General features: G+C 46.4%; 1 protein-coding gene across 3 annotated transcripts in view; it reads left to right on the top strand.

Annotated features, from left to right (window-relative positions):
• The first annotated feature begins 1246 nt into the window (after positions 1–1246).
• The window catches only part of GTF2I (general transcription factor IIi), a 71752-nt gene continuing 54202 nt past the window's right edge, over positions 1247–18796 (top strand). The window contains exons 1-3 of one of the 3 annotated variants that reach the window (XM_074160840.1): positions 1247–1419; positions 10156–10261; positions 11825–11963. In XM_074160840.1, coding sequence (XP_074016941.1) covers positions 10163–10261; positions 11825–11963 — 238 coding nt within the window. In that variant the 5' untranslated portion in view covers positions 1247–1419; positions 10156–10162. The remainder of the gene's footprint in view (positions 1420–10155; positions 10262–11824; positions 11964–18796) is intronic. The other 2 variants (XM_074160841.1, XM_074160842.1) reach the window with 2 other exon arrangements.

Genomic DNA, 18796 nt, shown 5'->3' with positions numbered 1-18796 from the left:
TGAGATATTGGTTTAAATAGTTGTGGCTGCTGAGGAAGGTTTAGTGTCCCCCGAGCTCCAGCCCTTCACCAGAGGATCCTGCACAGGATCCGCGCAAAGGAACTACCCACGTGTGCAGGGCAAAATCCTCTGGTTTTGGTTAAGATGATGATGAAAGTGGGTGGTGACCTTTTTTTTGTGTGTGTGTTTTGGATTTTTTTGGAGTGTTTTGGTATTTGGTTTTAACAGCAAGGTATGGGACCAGCCAAAGCATCTCCACAGGGCCTGTTCCCAGCAGGCGGCTTCCGAGCTTCATGCCCCAGTCTGATTTATCGCTATTTATTGCAACTTGGAAGACGATGAATGCTTTCAACGGAGAATGCTTCCCTTTTCCTGTAGAAATGCAGTTTACTTGTAGTTGGGAGTGTTTGGTGGTTCCTCTCGACCAACTTTAAACACAGTTCATGTTTGGAAAATGTCATTGGCAGCTTTATATAGGTTGTAACAGTCCTAACCACACTGTAAGCAAAATATTGGTATTTATGAAAATAGTGGTTTAAAACCTATTTTTAAAAAGCAGGTTTTTATTTGGAGCAAATGTCAAAATGCAACGTTTCCCTTCGAATGGAAATCTTTCCATCCGCATTTACCACATCAAACCTGAATTCACAGGAAAATAGCAGTGATGTCAACTTTTTGCCAGGCCCTGCCCAGGCAAACACATCTCACCGATGGACTCCGCCATGCCGAGCACCCCCGGGGAAAAGCCATAACCTCACTTGCAGCAACGGGGAAATTACTTTGCTATGAAGTTCGTTATTAAACCAGAAGCAGGCTTGCTGCCTGCGGGGGCTGTTGCCACGGGTGGCGGCTCTGGGAGCAGCCTTGGGCCTGGATGGTTTTATCACGGCGCGGGGATGAAGGCGGCGGGGCTGCCGAGGCCAGGAGGGGAGCGCCGGGTGGAAGAAGCCGCCGACTCCGCCATGCGGGGGGCCATTCCGGAGCTGCCCCCTCACCCCACAACCGGCGAGGCCCTCAGCTGGGGTCGCCGCGGGGAAGGCGGGAGGGGAAGGCGCGGAAGGCGGCCATCTTGCGGCGCGGGGCAGGGCGGGAGCCGCAGTCCGCCGCCCGCCCCTCGGCCCGGCCGCGCCGCCGCCGCCGCACTGCAGCTCCCGGCGGCCCCCGCTCGGGGCGCGCCTGCGCGGCCGGGCCTCGGCGGACAAAAAAAAAAAAAAAACCTCCCCCTTTCCCCGCCCGCCCTCCCCCGGAGCGGCGCTGGGCTCAGCCCGACACCGTGAGGAGGCGGCCGGGCCCGTCGCTGCGTGGCCGCGGGGAAAACGTCTCCGCCGCGCCCGGCAGCGCCTCCTCCTCCTCCTCCTCCTCCTCTGCCTCCTCCTCGCCTCCGGCTCAGCGGGAGCGGGCTGTCCGCGCCCGGCGGCGGTGAGTGGGGAGGGCGGCGGCGGGCCCCGCCGGTGCGAGGGACCGGACCGTTATCCCGCGGCGCCATGAGGGGATCCCCCCCCCACCACCGTCTCGCCCCCTCCCCGGGCCCGGCGCTCCCTGAGGGGAGGGGGGGGCGGTGTGTGTGGGGGGGCGCCCCCTCCTTAGCGCCGCGCGCGCGGGGGGAGGGCGGGGCTCCGGGCCCCCGGCGGCTGGAGAGGAGGGGGCGCTGCCACGGGGCCGCCGCCTCCCATTGGGCGGCGGGCGGAGAGGGGCGTGGTTATGCAAAGGAGATGCGGAGTGGGCCACGCCCCCCGGGGTGCAGGGGGGCGGGTCCTGCCCCTGCCGTGGGGACGGGAGCGGGCGGTCTGAGCGCGGAGGGGCGAGGGTGGGGGGGCGCGGGGGGGGTCTGAGCACGGGGGGACCGAGGGGAGGGGGGTCTGGTGGGGTCTGAGCACGGGGGGGCGTCGGAGTGTGTGTGTGTGTTGGCGGGGGGGGGGAGGTCGTGGTGTAACCCCAAGCGGCAGCCAAGTCCGAAGCCATTCACTCACTCCCCACCCAGTGGGATGGGGAGGAGCATTGGGGGGAAAAAAAGGAAACCTCGTAGGTTGAGATAAAGACAGTTTGATAGAACAGTAATGGATGAGAAAACGATAATAATGGTACAAGAATATACAAAAAGAGCGAAGCGATGCAATGCAATTGCTCACCACCTGATGATCGGCTCCCCAGCCCCTCCCCAGCAGTGATCACAGATCCCTACCCCCCCGGCCAACCCCATTTATATACTGGGCTTGGTGTCTATGGTATGGAATATTCCCCATTTATATACTGGGCATGATGTCTGTGGTACAGAATATTCCTTTGGCGGCTTGTCCTGTCTGTGCTCCCCCTCAGCTCCTGTGGGGAGCTGGAAGAGTCCTTGACTTAACATAAACATCACTTAGCAACAACAAAACCAGTACGTGTTATGGACATTCTTCTTATACTAAATCCAAAACACAGCAGCAACCAGGAAGAATATTCAGCTCTCTCCCCAGCTGAAACCAGTACTGACAGTACAGACCTGTATAGACCGGTGCCCAGGCACTGGTGTGAGTGCACAGGCAGCTCAGGTGAGGAGAGCCTGCAGTGAAATACAAGAAGCAGAATGATCTTTATTTTTTTTCTCTTAAAATCTGGAGGCGCTTAGATTTTTTCCCCTTCTATATACCAGGCTACTTAACAGTGAATTCAGCCTAGCGCTTCAGTTTCACCCTCTCGGTGGCAAATCTGGGCTCCAGCCGACTGTGGGGGGAGTGGGTTGTCTGGGGAGGAGCGGGAGGGTGGGAACGCTCGGAGAGACCTGGGATGGGGAAGAGCAGGAGGGTGGGAACGCTTGGAGAGACCTGGGATGGGGAAGAGCAGGAGGGCAGGAGAGCTCGGTCTGGGTGTGTAACATTACCTGCCTCTCTTGGATTCCTGACAGTATTTTTAATCATCACCGTGTTTTGAGTATCGCCTGTTGTGTTTCCTGTTCTTTATTTGCAGGCTTCTTTTGCCAAAGGCTTGGTGTGTAAGTTGCTTGAGAGAAACATCATGGTGGTGACTATTTAATGAGAGCAACCAGCCCCTTGTAGGCTGGTCGTGTTGCCGAGTTGTTGTCAGTGTGCACAAATCTTTGGGTTAATATCTCACAGTAAGGAGCAACCTTTAGACTGTGTTTTTAAATATACCTAATATTTCTTTCTGCTTCTCTAACTTTAACTCTGCAATTAAAATAACAAAACCCTATAAAACATATTTTTTTAAAAAACCAAAACATAACCAAACAAAAAGAAAGGTTTGTAAATCCCTTAGGTAAATTAAGGGTGTAAAAGTTTGTCCCCCATACAGCCTGCTAAGAGGCTCCTGGCAGCCCTTTGTCTTATCCATCAGGATGTGAGAGCCTTTTCGTAGAAGTTTGGTTGAAACTCGTGTTCCTCTGGAAAGACTGTGAATTTGTAATTTTCTGACAAAAAGTTACTGACACATTCCCAAACTCTTGCTTTTGTGATTTTATTTCTGGTCTCGGGTCCTGGGTGGAGAGAGACTTCTAATAGGATTGTGTCCTGATGTCAGCTGGGACAGAGTTAATTTTCTTTCTAGTGGCTGCTGTGTTTTGGATTTGGTATGAAAAGAATGTCCGTAATGCATATTGTTTTAGTTGTTGCCAGGCGATGTTTACATTAGTCAAGGACTTTTTCAGCTCCCCATAAAAGCTGAGAGAGAGCACAGACAGGACAAGCTGCCAAAGGAATATCCCATGCCATAGACACCATGCCCAGTACATAAATGGGGAATATTCCATGCCACAGACACCATGCCCAGTATATAAACTGGGAATATTCCATACCACAGACACATGCCCAGAGTATAAATGGGGTTGGCCGGGATCGGGCTGGGCAACCGATCATCCAGTGGCGAGAGCGGCTTGAACACCTCCAGGGATGGGGCATCCGCAGCTTCTGTGGGCAAGGAGAAGTTCTATCTCATACCGTCTATGACACAGAAACCCAGAGGATCAGCTCGCACTAGTGAGGACAGCGATTTCTCACTCTGGAAAATGTGTCAGCACTAATTTTGTTATAATTAAATAAACGCCAATAGAGTTTAGACTCACTCACTTCTCAGATATTATGTGTAAGCGTTGATGGACACACAGGACTAAGCTAGTTGTTATTCCACACGATCATCATGTTGACTAAGTAAATATAATTACACTGCTAAAGACAGAAATTATCAGATGGTCAGGACTGCTGGGATTAATATTTCATTTTGTTTACATGGTTTCACTGCAATTCCCGAATTACCTGCATTATTCTGATAGTAAATCCAAAACAACAGCAGCCACCAGGACGAAGATGAACTCTGTCCCAGCTGGAGCCAGGACAGCAATGAACCGTGTGCCCCCCTAGTAAAACGCTGCCGGTTTTGTGTGACTTTGTGCCGTCTGGGTGCCATCGGGGCTGAACCAGGGCTTTTCCCCCGGGACGCGGTTTGTTCGGGGCCCTTGTTCTTTTTCCCGACCGCCTTTGGTTGCTGACCTTCTGCTCGGCTGCCCTCGGATTAAAAAAAAAAAAAGGAAAGCTTAAATCGGTGAGAGCTACAGCAGGGATTTGGGGCAGTGTGTTGGCTTTCAGCGAGACCGCATTTCTGCGCGGCGTGGTTCTGTGCCGTAATTAGTGTTTCTGGTGTCTTTTGTTGGGGTAGACCCTGATGTAAAACCCTCGGTGCTGCGTCTTGTTGATTCTGCTGCTGCGAGTTAAATCCCTGCAGTGGGAGCTGGGTTGAAATGGCGACAGCCAACGTCCCAGCTGCCGTGTTTTGTGGGTTTAATGGTTTTACTGGTGTCGGGGGTGAGCGGCAAGAGCTTCTCACCAGGGAACCTGCACCTCGGGTGAAATGGGTGAGTGCCACGTCTGTATTCCTGGTGTCTGGAGCTAGAAAATGATACAGCTTAAGGCTAGGGAGATAAGCACACTTAGTTTTCCGGGAGCAAAGGAGCGAGGACGTTGACTTTAATCCTGATGTGCACTTTTCCTGAACCAGCTGCTCTGCTGCTCCAGTTAAGAGGCTGGGAAAAATGGCAACGGAGATCTTCATGGAGTGTGTGGTCTCCTGGGTTCAGCTGGAATGGAGTTAATTTTCTTCCTAGTAGCTGCTTCCATAGGAGAGTGATGTGGATAACACATTGGTTTAGTTGTTGGTAGGTAATGCTTATATTAAGTCAAGGACTTTTTCGACTTCCCATAAGAGCTGACGGGGAGCACAGACAGGACAAGCTGCCAAAGGAATATCCCATGCCATAGACACCATGCCCAGTATGTAAATGGGGAATATTCTATACCATAGACACCATACCCAGTACATAAATGGGGAATATCCCATACCACAGGCACATGCCCAGTATATAAATGGGGAACATCCCATACCGTAGACACCATGCCCAGTACATAAATGGGAGCTGAAGGGCAGGGAAGGGATCCGCAGTCGCTGCTGGGGGCAGACTGGGCAACCGATCATCAGGTGGTGAGCAATTGCATTGCATCGTTCTTTTTTGTTATTGTTATCATTATCTTCTCATGCATTACTGTTCCATTAAACTGTCTTTATCTCAACCCACAACGTTTCCTTTCCCCCCCCCCAATTCTCCTCCTCATCCCACTGTGGGGGATAATGAGTGAATGGCTCGTGGTCCTGGTTGCCACTTGGGACTCCCTGGCAAGGGGAGAGGGGCAGAGCCTCCCTGGTGCATTAAGGCTTCTCCAGGGCTACTCTGCTGTCTTTCAGAGTTATTTTTATTCATTTTTAGAGGGGGTTAATAGCCTGGGTGCAGTCTTAGCTAAGAGCTGCCCATGCATATGTACATGACACTGCTCTCCAGCTGACGAGTCTGGGTTTGTACCTCCAAGGGAGCCAACTTCTGTCCTGAAGAGCTGACAGTAGCCCAGAAACGATAAACCCAGATGGGTTTGAGTTGACTTAATGCCTTGTGGTATCTCCATATTGTCTCTCTTTCCTGTGCCTAATGTCAGGAATCTTCACCCTCTTGGTTTTGGTGTAGGCAGAATTAAACTCTGCCAGACCTGCCTCTGCCTTTTTGCTTTGGATTGAGCTGGCTCTGAACATCTGGAACTCCTTTTGATGTGCCCCAGCAGAGCTTGTGTTCCAGAACAGGCTGGTCCTCCACAGAGGTACCGTGGATGTTGCTCATCTGAAGTGATTTGTAGTCCACGTGCACCAGATATGGGTGGTGAAGAACTGGCAGTGGTTTTGTGCAGGAACTTCCAGATCCTTTGCTTCTATTTCTCTTGGGCTGTGGCTGGTGAAAATATTTCCTTTCAAAAAATAGTTGTGTTTATCAGAAGGCAGGGGTGTCACGCAGTCCGAGCACCCTTGCTGTGAAGCTTGTTGTGTTTCTGCTACGCCTGAGCAGTCTAGTGGTTGGAAGAAGCTGAAAATTGTTGCTTCTAGAGTGTTTGTGTAATTTTGAGATGATCAGTGAGATGTAATAACAAGGAAAATAGATCGTCCTAACGGGATTGCGTAGGTCAGCTATGAACAGATGCTGGAGGGCGAAGCTGGGAGTCTCCTAACCCTGTGTGCACTGTGCCTGGGCTGGATGTGTTAGAGAAAATCAGAAAAAATGATGGTGGTAGGTTTGCATCCCAACAGAGTTTCTAGGCTAGGTTAACTAAGAACCGTCAGACTAAACTTCCTCTGAAATACGGGATCACTGAACCAAATTGTAGGAAAAATAACACAGATTTTTAGCCAAGATCTGTTTAAAAAGGTTCATTTGCACTTAACAGCTTGTGAGTATTAATCTGTACAGTTTGGATAGAACCAACTTCTGTCCTTTGTCAGAAGGCCAATATTTGGGCAGAGTTAAATATGCTGAAATTGTGTCTTGCAAGAAGGCAAAGAAGCCAAGTGGTGAAAGATGCAAGAGCCAAGAAGCACTTTGGCTTCCAGTTAGATTATTTTTTTTTATTGGTATGTTTTTGTTATGTTTCTTCTTGTTCCAGCTTTGTAATGGAACGTGTACTTTTGTACTCTGCTAGAATAACTTTTTTTTTCCCCTAATATCAGAAGTGTCCCATGGGGATCTCGCAGGAGCTGGATGTTTTTCCCCCAGGGAGCAGTAAATCTTCAGTGGTATGTAAGGATGAGCTCACACAAACTTGCATCCAGCTGTATTTTGGGGTTCTCGGGAGATATGTCCTTTTCCATCAGTCTGGCAGGATTTGTTTTGGTGTTTGTGTCCTGCTTTCAGCTGGGACAGAGTTCATTTTCTTCCTGGTAGCTGCTGTATTTTCGATTCCTTATGAGAAGAATGTGGATAACACGTATTGTTTTAGTTATTGCTAAGTGATGTTTATATTAAGTCAAGGACTTTTTCAGCTCCCCACAGGAGCTGAGGGGGAGCACAGACAGGACAAAGGGATATGCCATACCACAGACACATGCCCAGTATATAAATGGGGAATATTCCATACCATAGACACCATGCCCAGTATATAAACAGGGAATATCCCATGCCGTAGGTGCCATGCCCAGTATATAAACAGGGAATATCCCATGCCATAGGTGCCATGCCCAGTATATAAATGGGGAATATCCCATGCCGTAGGTGCCATGCCCAGTATATAAACAGGGAATATCCCATGCCATAGGTGCCATGCCCAGTATATAAACAGGGAACTTCTCAGGTGCTGTGCTGGTTTGGGCTAGGATAGACTTTTCTTCATAGTAGCTGGTATGTGGCTGTGTTTTGGATTTGTGCTGAAGACAGTGTTGACAACACAGGGATGTGTTTGTTATCGCTGAGCAGGGCTTACACAGAGCCCAGGCCTTTTCTGCTCCTCGGCCCACCCCACCAGTTATGGGCTGGGGGGCACAAGGAGCTGGGAAGGGGACACAGCGGGGACAGTTGACCCCAACTGACGGCAGGCCTCTACCAGTGTATTTTACAAGGCTTTGTTCGTTGTTACAAGCCTTTACTTGGGCAAAGGCTCATCTTGGCACAGTTAAACCGAAGGATTTATAGGTAATTATAACTAGTATTAACTGATCTGGAAGTTCTTTTTTAGCAATATTTGATTAAGATTAATAGATATATCATAAGTGGTACCCTGGCAGCCAGCTTATAATTGTTCAAAAGATGGTTTTTAAACTGGCCTTTTTGTGTAGCACGTTGGTAACGAGGTGTTACACTTTTTTCAAGGCTTTGCACTGGGGATTCACGTGGGGCAGTGGTGCCGTCGGACACTTTCTCGGGGCTGGATCTTGGAAAGGCAGCCAGGTTCATTAGATCTACTGACCCATAGCCTACTCTCTCTAATAATAAACACTGTGCCAGTGCTGTAGATAAGGATAGTGGAGAAAACTGTTGTTGGAAAGGGAGAAACTTGCAAAAGGAGGGGGGTAATCTTTCATGTGTGACTTGCTGTCAAGCGGCTCAGAAGTTACGTTCATGCCAATGCTGGCTTGGGAGGTGTTGAGCTGATGCAGAGCAACTCCATCAGACAGCGAGTAGAGACGTGGGAGAAAAGGGAGAAGTGTAGTTATGTTCTATTTTGTCTTTGATATTGGATTGTTAAGATAAAGTTATAAAAAGTCTAAAAGGGTTAGGTCATGTTTAAAATCACTCTCAGCATCCCAACCCTAAAGGAGTTCCAAAGATGAGCTTGAGAACTCTATTAGGTATCAAAAATCATGACTCAATTAAGGTTGATTTATTTACATCACATCACAATCTCCCTTTTCCCTCTGAAATTCCACGAGCAATAAATAAGATGCCCCTCTTCCTCCAGGGGATAACCCCATCAGCCCCTGCCTCCCCATCCCCAGTGCATCCTCTTTTAGGTCACCGAAGAACAGTCCGCATGGTTCAAACCTCTCATTACCCACATCCTCAAACAGCTGCTGACTCTGCCACTGCCACTTTATCCATAACTCAGCGTTAAAGCTATTTAAACCTTGCTGGCCTGTGGCCGGAGAGCCAGAAGGCTGCAGGGTGTCTGTTGGGCTTTCCCCTCCTCTCATTTGCAGGCTCAAGTGCTCGAAGTCCTATCAAAAGAACAACGCAATGTCATTTTTTCAAATGCAAGCAGGTATTATCACATGGAATGGTAATTTGTGCTGCCCTGGCTTGTCTGCGCTTCTAATAGGATACACGTCACCTTTGAAAGCTCGAGCCACTTGTGTCCAGGTTCTACAGGAGGAGCAAGATGTCTCACCGCGCCGTTGTGAAATGTCTCGTTTATCTGAGCTATCTTGACTTTTGAGGTGATTTTTTCTCAAGGCTTGCCCATGGAGCTGTAACAGCTAAATCTCTACCGGTTCTCTCCTCCCGCAGGCACGTCAGGTTATTGCTTTAGATAGGTGTAAACATAGCAAGTTGCAACACTCCAATAGAAAAATGTGCTTTTAGTGGCTGCTGAAACTGCTGAAACTCAATATATTCGTTCTTGTGTAGACAGTTCTGCCAGCAGAAGCGTAAACAAGTCCTGATGATTACTTATGTCTTAAATAAGTTGAAAGTGCCCCGAATGACATACAGAAGATAGGTTTAAATCTCTTTTTTGTGTCACTGCTGAAATTCGGTTTTTAATTTTAGCACCTTAATTGGGACTACTCAGCTTTGGAGTTAATCCTACAACTGAAGAACATGGGAATAAAAATGTGACGTTCTGTTTGCTGATACTGTAGTCTCCGAGGCCATGATTTTGGGGCAGGGTGGTGGTGGCTTGTTTTGAGCTGGACCATGGTAATTACAGAAGGGATTGTTCTAATCCTTGTGCCATAATTATGATTTCCCATTTCTTTTCTGTCTGTTAAGGCCAGGGTTTTTTTTACTGTGTTTACCTAGACTGCCGGAGTTGCAAATATGCTTAGAAAGAAAAATCGATGTAAATTCAGCTAATCAATTAATATGCATCTTTCTAGGCACAAAGGGTTTGTGGTCAGGTCATGGCACAACATTTTAACTTTTGAATGTTTAGCTCTAGCTTTGGATGAAACAGCGGGAAGCATGAAATAATAGCAGAGTGACCGCTTCCTCCTCTTGATTTACCTGGATATTTGCTTGCTTGTGTGGGGGGTGTGTTTGTTCTGGGGGTTTGAGTATTCTTTTTTTCTTTGCTTCCGTTAAGATAGGTTTTAGTTTTCTTGCCCTGTTGTGTGAACAGGCCTTTTCATTTCATTTTATAGGAGGAAAATGGCCCAAACTACCGCCCCAGCAACGTCCATCCATGACGAGGACTCCTCTGAAAGCAGAATGGTGGTTACATTCCTCATGTCGGCGCTTGAGTCAATGGTTAGTAGAGAAGTTAAGTGGGTGCCTCATAACTTGGTCTTGGCACGTGCGGGATTACACCAACGTGTTGCCTCCCGCTGGGGTGCAGGAGAGATGTAATGTTCTATCTATACCTTATTGCCCGCTGTCCCACCAGCTGTAACTCTCTCTTTGCTTGTGGAAAATCATGCTAATGGTCCTCACAACAGTCATCTTCGTTCTCATTGCGCTGCGGTTGTTTTAAAACTTTGTTTGTGAAATTAAACAAGCGGGAAATATTTCTTGATTGCTCAGGTAGAGCGTGGTTGAAAGGCAAGAGTGTGTCCTGGTCTTTGTCATCTGTAATATGGAGTGAATAAATGTCCTTGAGGCTAATGCCCTGTCCTCAGCTGCTGCACCAATTCAGCAAAACTTGTTCGGAAAATACTTTTTTTTTTTTTTCAAGTTCGCATATCACCTCTTTTTTAGAAGTTATTTAGTCATTGTGTGGTGGGGTTTAAATTTGGCCAGGGCTGGGAGTGGAAATGCTTGTCCCATTCCCTCGCAGTTGAGGCACCATCAAAGATTTGGTTCTTTAAAATTGTTTTCTTAAATGATAAGCAAAACCAAAAAAATTCTTTTTAGCAATGAAACTTTGAATGGGGTGGCTATAAAATAATTGATTGCATACCTTTTTTCCCCAATGGGAATGTTTGGTTTCTGAAGGCTTTGTGTCACTTTCCTCTCATGCTGCAGTTGTTGGTGTCTTTCTAGATTACAGCAAACTCTGGTTTGAGTTCCCAGGACAAGTGACTTTTTGTGACTGCTTCTTGATGATCTGCCTAATTTTCTTAGGATCTTTGCTCTCTCCTTGCTCTGCAGTCTTCCTGCCTTACTTCTTCGCCAGGAGTTTCTCCCAGCAGAAGACATGTAGGTGTTGAGAGGGAAGATGCAGTCCTTCCGCTCTGGAGGAACTGGCCTGAGCCCAGCAGGCAGGAGAAGGCAGAGGGCAGAAGGGGGCAGGAGAAGCCAGTGGACAGGAAAAGGCAACAGGCAGGAGGAGTCAGGAGAAGGCAGGAAAAGGCAGCAGGCAGGAGAAGGCAGAGAGCAGGAGCAGGCAGGAGAAGGCAGCGGGCAGGAGGAGGCAGCGGGCAGGAGGAGGCAGGAGCAGGCAGAGGGCAGGCATCCTCCTGGCATCACACCTTTCCCCACAGCCTGTGATAACTGTGTGCTCTGAATGAACAAAACTCCTGCTGAAAGTTGGGGTTGGTGTAAGACACTCAATATGATTATCTAACTGGGAAGGGATAATTTTGCGTGGATTGATGTCATAAATCACTTTAATTAAAAACAGTGCAATCTCTTCGTCTAGACGAGGCCTTAATTTCACTAATGCATCTACAATGCTTTTAAGACTCCTGATGAAAAGCACTCCAGATGTATAAATTATCTTTTGCTAATGGCTGATGTTATGTTTCTTGCAGTACCTTTGAATGGTGGATGCTGGAACCAGAAGTAATAACTGTTTTACATGATACCACAAACATTTCTATTAACTCTACTCTTAACTATGGTAATAAAAGCTTTTTGTTTTTCTTTTTATAGTGTAAAGAACTTGCCAAGTCCAAGGCAGAAGTTGCCTGTATTGCTGTATATGAAACAGATGTGTTTGTAGTTGGAACTGAAAGAGGAAGAGCCTTTGTCAATTCTAGGAAGGATTTTCAGAAGAATTTTGTTAAATACTGTAAGTTTCAGTGTTGTGTTTTTGTGTTTCACAAACTGCTTAATGCGTATTGCATAATACTAATAACTCTGGGGAGCAAAGTTCTGTATATGATGGTTAGATGCTGTAATTACGTTGGCTATGGCAAAACCAGCTGTTTAAGAATATAAAAATGATCAGTAACAGCGCTCTTGCTTGAAGTGTTATTTCAACTGTGGCTGGAAATGTTCATTTTTTCTTAGATAATGTGACAAACTTGCACAATAAGAAGTATTGGGCTGTCCACCCTCACAACACATCCTGCATTTTGTAGTGCATGTTAGTTTTTTTTTTTTTAATATCCCCTCCTCCAAGTCTTTTTCGGCTCATGAAGGCTGGGTGGTGCGTTGAACAGGTAGGGAACTGCTGCTGTCAGCTCAGGTCATCTGGGTCTTCAGATCACTTCTTGCCTCGTTAAAGCAGATGCACGTTTTTGACACGATATTACTTTTATGTGGCTTTTTTATAGCACTGTTGTTCAGTAGAGAGAAATACGGATCTATACCATAATGACTTAAAATTACATCTGCAATACTTTTGTACTCCTTAGAGTACATCTTTTTGTTTAATTTCATTTTTATAGTAAACCAGTGGAACTTTTGTGTTCATAAAACATGATCCATTGAGAACGGGACAATATTTTTAGGAGTTGGGTTTCAAAGATTCAGTCACTCTTTGGGGGAGCATTGATGTTGCTGATGGACACTGCTTAATCAATAACAAAATGCACATTTATTTGCCTAGGGAGAGGGAGAAGATGCAGGTCACAAGCAGGGTATGAGAGAAGAATCAGTGTGAGGGGGGAAATTTAAAAGCAACAGCTGTAAAATGTTCTGACTTGACTAATTAAATACTGCTTGGAAAGCAGCTATGTTTAATCTGTAACAGAAACATTTGCTCCTAAAAATGGTTTTGCTGCTGGCTAAAATTCTCCTGGAGGTTTTGTCTCGAGGCCGTTCGTTCGTGGTGGGGCTCTGGATCTTGGCCACTGTCCTGTTCGCTTGAACAGTGACTTTCTGTGCACATAAGTATGTTTATTCTAAGGAAAGTCACCACGATGTTGCACTGTAACAGATAACTGATAGCGAAATGCAGAATTACGACCTCGCTGAGGAATCACGTATGAGATGAATCAATTCCTTTTTTATTTTTTACAGGGGCAGTCTTCTGATACTGGTGTTTGTGAAAACCGTTAGCTGCATAATGGGGCAGAGTTCAGTTTTTCACCTGATTTCTTTTCTGTTTTGTTGTTGTTGTTCCTTAAAGGTCTTCCCTGATGTCCTAGATATTTTATTGCCAGTACAGAGGTATCATGGGCCCCGATAGTCTCCATAGTCCCCTGGAGACTTTGTACACTGGGCACATCTATTGGTAGGGGCTCTGAAATAGCTGGGGTTTGCTGTTTGATCTCCCTGTTTGATCTGTGTTTCTGGTTCTGTACCGTGGGAAGCACCGGCTTCTCATCCAGGTGTGTGTTCCGCTCTATCAGACCTGGTTCCTATAGGTATGTGCGTGTGTTTAAATACTACATTAGTTCTGATAATCCTCATCCTTTGCTTTATTCCGTTTACAAGATACTCACTCTTGGGGGGTGTTTTTATACTGTCAGGCTGACGAGATTAAGCAATATCCACTTTGAAAACTGTTTTAATTACGCTTCTTGCAGAACATCGTGGTGTAGATCTGTGTGAATAAAGCCAGTTAAGCTCAGTCATTGCTTTCTGGGTTTCATCCAGTGTGTATCCCCCAATACTTTCTGGGGAATTTTGATGCTGGAGGTAGTTTTCTCCTGCTGCTCACAAAGTTGTTGAGAATTCCAGAAAACTTGACTTCAGAACACCAGTTTTTAGGAATAATAGCATTACATATTCCTGGCGATGCTGATTCCATCGCTGCCTTTGACAACTTTGAGGTCATAATGAAGTTTATAGTGTAATACCTTTTGATCTAAAACTTAGAACTGTGGATGCAACAGTTCCTTTTCCCTCACACCTTATTTCTTTAGTTAAATATGAAAGCTAGCAATAGACAATGTTAGTTGTGATTTTAGTGGGTGTTTTGTAAAAATCCAGTAAGGCCACAGTTTGGGTTTTTAATAAGTTAGAGTTGCACCTTTCTTGTTCCTTTGTGATTAGTAAAGGCTTCCAAGAGGTTCTTCCATTGTTGTTAGAATTAAATCTTTGGAAATTCAGCTGTGATGTCAGTCTGTGGAACACGCGGTACTGAGAATTACCTCTCCACTTGTGTGGGTCTCTCTTCGTTTTTCTTTACGTATGGGAACAGAAGTGTAGTTACTAAGCATTCCTCTGGTTATGCCTGGCTTTTGTGACAAGCCAGCACGTCTCCAGTCTTTACTTCTACTTTTCCCACAGCTCCTTTGTAGAGTTTGAATAAATACAGAGAGTTTTCGGAATTTGGAGGGCTCAGGCTTCATACCCACTGCTTATTTTTAGTAATGAGTATCATTTAGTGGGCTAAATTGATGAAATGTATATATGAGGTTTATGAAGGAAGTAGCACGTACACTTTCTAGCAGTTTAGGACTGATAAAAATAGCAGCGGTTCAGTGAAAGTGGCGCTGGAGCCTGGTTTCCTGCGGCTTTCATTCGTAACAACTTTCACCCATGTGGGTTCCCTAACGCCTGGCTGCGGGGGAAGGAGGAGCCCTGCGCGTATCTCATGCACTTGTTACCTTAAGAAAATGCCTTAGAAGCAAATTATAGCGATAGGGGTTTTTTTTTTTAATGTTAATACGGGGTGCGTAGTGAGTGTTGAAGAACCCATCAACAGACATTAATAATTTAAAATTGGGTCAGATAATATATATCCTTCTGAACTGTGCTTAATGAGGATGGCTGTAAGCCCTGCGTTACGGTGAAAGGGTATGTTTCAGTCAATGTAGAACGGCACGTGCTTGTACACATAACGTGTCTTAGGAAACCTGCAGTGTCAGTTACTCTAAGCCTGTGTAAGTTTGTATTGTACATAAAAAGAGTATATTCTTGGTGCCTGCTCGTCTTCAGAATACGGACCAGCATGGGTACTTGTGCACTGTAAGCAACCGAGGTCATACACGTCTTGCCCTACAGTAGCTCTTTGTTGTAGTTGCTGTTCCCTGCAGATGTGTGTTGTGTGGTCCTTGGTTCCTCTTGGATGGCCTCGGCAAGGTGAAGTGTCTCCTTGCTCTCTGGATTGCTGTGGAGTCGGGGGTTATCAGCCATCCTGAACAGGAGGGGACTTATTCCTAGGGTCTCTCAAGAATGCTCTTCCCTTCGTGTATTCATCTTGGTTATCTTGGCAGTTTCCTTTGAGGTTTGGTCAAGGTTTGGTGTCAGCTCTGTGGAATTCATTCTCATTTGAATGGAGCTGGAGATTTATAAAACAAACGAACCAACAAAAAAAAAACGCAGAAGAGGCCTCATCATCCCCAGGTTGTATTTGCCTGTCAGAAGTGAACTTTCAGAAAACCCTCCTGCCTCAGGAACACCTTTTTTGGTCATCTGCTCTGGACTTTGGAAGAGATTTACCCAGCACTGTGTGTTCCATCCCATCTGTCAAGGAGCTGATTGTTCTCCAAGCATCCCTGTTGCCTCTGCTAGCGTTTCCCCCGGTACCGGCTGTTGCACCACCGGTATGTAGGTCACACGGAAGCATAATCTTGTTCGTTCTGCAGCTTTCTGTCAGCTCTCCCGGTCATGCTGCTTTTTCCTTCCTTGGTGCCAGGCCTCTGGGCTCACTTGCCTGAGGTGGGGCCGTCTTGTATCTGTAGATGGTTCATCTTGGATGACAGCTCCTTTATTTTTAGGAGCTTTCATTTTCCTTCTGGAGGCTTCAGGTTTCCACACTGATCTTAGCAGTGCATCTGGTGTGGACCGGAGTTTGGCTTCAAACTTTGCTATGGAGGAATTTGTGGCACTGGCTGGAGTCATCCCCTGTGGAAAAGTGCACGTGGATGCTACAGCCCTAAAGACCAACTGTTTGAAAGTGGCACCTTCCTCTGTGTTTGCCGGTCATTGTCTGTCTTGTGTTGTTTCTTATTGACAAGAGGTACGTGCACTAACGCGTTTTTTCAAACTAGACTTATTTTGTGAACTAAAATAGTCAATACTTCTCTTGTGATTGAGGTTTGAAGTTTGCAAAATGTTAATATTCGCCATTGCATCACCCTAGGTGCATTTACTTCCAATATTAGCAATAATAAAAGCAATGCTAGCAACAGGGCCAGATCAAAGCAACTTAGGTACCTAAAAATCTAGAGCAAAGCTTCTGAAAGTCTCCATGACATCTACCTTTAGGCTTCTAAGTAGCTCATAAATCAGTGGTTTCGTCTGGAACTGTGTTCTCTTCGTAGGTGACGATATCCAAAAAGCACAGTGTAGAAACGCATGGCTTCAGTGTTTTTTAACCAAAGCTCAGTAAAGTGTAGAGCATATTGGTATATATATAAATTTAAACATGCCGAAGCTCTGATTGCATGTCTTGCTGCTTTCTTTCTTTTTATCTAATGGGTGAAGCTATTTACAGGTTGGATCCCATCTGTGCATCGTCTGTGCTTTCCCTGTAAGCACTGAACAGGCTGCGGTTCTGCGGGCCTGAGAGACCTTGCGTTTAGAAGATGATAGGTGGGACTCAAGATGCGGTAGCGTGAACGTTAATATTATTAACTGAGTAGCTCTGGGTTAATTTTAGACTTGTATTTAAAAATGCCTTTGACTGAATCTGCTGAGATAGCCCCTGACTCGATGATCCCAAGGGTCTCTTCCAACCTAGATGATTCTATGATTCTATGATTCTATGACACTGCAGCCTGCCAGCTCATGTGTGTGCTGCACAGCTGGTCTGGACCTAGTGTAGCTGGAGCACTGTGTCCAGTTCTGGGCTCCCCAGTTCAAGAAGGACTGGGAACTGCTGGAGAGGGTACAGCAGAGGGCTACAAAGATGATGAGGGGCCTGGAGCATCTCTCTTACGAGAAAAGGCTGAGGGACTTGGGTCTTTTTAGTCTGGAGAAGAGAAGGCTGAGGGGGGATCTGATCAACACCTATAAACTTAAAGGGTGGGTGTCAGGAGGATGGGGCCAGTCTTTTTTCAGTGGTGCCCAGTGACAGGACAAGAGGAAATAGGCACAAACTTAATTATAAGAAGTTCCACCTAAACACGAGGAGGAACTTCTTTCCTGTGAGGGTGGCAGAGCCCTGGAACAGGCTGCCCGGAGAGGTGGTGGAGTTTCCTTCTTTGGAGACATTTCAAACCCTGCCTGGACACGTTCCTGTGCAACCTGCTCTGGGTGGACCTGCTTTGGCAGGGGGTTGGACTAGATGATCTCCAGAGGTCCCTTCCAACCCCATATCACTCTGTGATTCTGTGGTGCTTTTGTGGTACTTTATTGGGATGCTCCCGTAATGATGTAAATAGAATATTAGTACAGTTGATTTGCTTCTTCCTTGCTACTGTGATTACCTCTGATTATATTCTGTATATCTTACTTGTCATGCCTGTAGTAATTGAGAAGCAGTATCTAAATGGGGTGTTGAGCTTTTCAGCTCTGAAGCGGAACGTCTCAGACTTGAAATTGTGTGCAGACTGAGCCCCCTGACCTGTGTGGAAGCAGCCTAATACCTTTTCAGTGTGACTCTAATAACAGAGGTTATTAGTGGCTCTCGCTGCTATTGTTTGCATTTGTTTGTCCTCGTTATAATATCTAAAGGACAATCTTCATCATCATCTCTGCTTCTGATTATGTGCTGTGCCGTTATATTCTGTATATTCTGTAACTAGCTGACATCTTTTTATGTTGCTCAGAGGCTAATCCCTTGACACCATAAAAAAACACCAGTTCTTTTTGATGATGAAGTACCAGTGTGGAAACTGGTTTCCCACAGTCATTTTGTTTGGCCCTAAACTATTCTGTGGCCAGCTGAGACCTCTGTGGCTTTTCCTGCTCCTGAAGCTACAGAATATTTCGGAAGAGAAAGGAGTCATTAAATCGTAGACGTAAATAGTAAATGAAAGAAGAACAATAAGAGGTGGAGGATTAATCCTGACAAAACACTGGTGGAGTTGCATGGATGCCATCGCTAATCTGTTACCTATTTTAAGTGCAAACGGGGGCTGTGTTTGTGATTCTTGCTTCAGAATGCGCTTCAGAATGGGTGCGCTTTACAGGATGCGTAGCAGGAAAAAAGGATGTTGAAATAGTTGCTTTTTAAAGCTGTGAGTGTCAGGATGCGTTCCTGTTGCCAAGCCAGGGCTGTTTCACACCTCTGTAACTCTCAACCTCTTTTTCCATGCCAGATTCCCTTCCAGCTGTTTGGGAGCGGCCTCTGTAAAAACAGCCTCTGCGAAATGTGTGTTCTGTTGGAGGATCTGCTGGAACAGGCTCTTCCCTCTCGCTTTTAATGGGCACTTACTCAGCTGTGGCTCTCGGTTGTGTTCCCGGAGTTTTCACTTCTCTTTTTGCAGCAGGTGACTTGGAATAGTTTGCCCTTCTGCAGGCTGTAGAGCAGGAGAGGTGGACGGCTGCTCCTGGCCACGCTGACCGTAGCCCATCACCATTTCCCAGGCTAATTGTGCTGGCAAACACAACGTATTTACTCCTACCCTGCCTGTCCCTTGGGAGTTAAGAGCTAGTGTCTCTGCTAGTGGAAGGGAGTGTTCCCGTGTCTGTTTTACACCATGGGAGCCAGGTTGCATCATGCCTGTTCAGCAATGTGTTAATGCTAACCTAATTAACCTCAGCTCTGTCTGGGGTTAATTAGGGAATAGTTTCATAGTCCCTCTTGCCTGGGAAAGCTGTGGGCATGGTAAGTGCTGTCTT

The sequence above is a fragment of the Numenius arquata genome, chromosome 18 (assembly GCF_964106895.1).
Source record: "Numenius arquata chromosome 18, bNumArq3.hap1.1, whole genome shotgun sequence".
In the NCBI taxonomy this organism is placed as follows: domain Eukaryota; kingdom Metazoa; phylum Chordata; class Aves; order Charadriiformes; family Scolopacidae; genus Numenius; species Numenius arquata.
The sequence above is the reverse complement of the archived record's forward strand: the minus strand, read 5'-3'. Positions and strand labels throughout refer to the sequence as shown.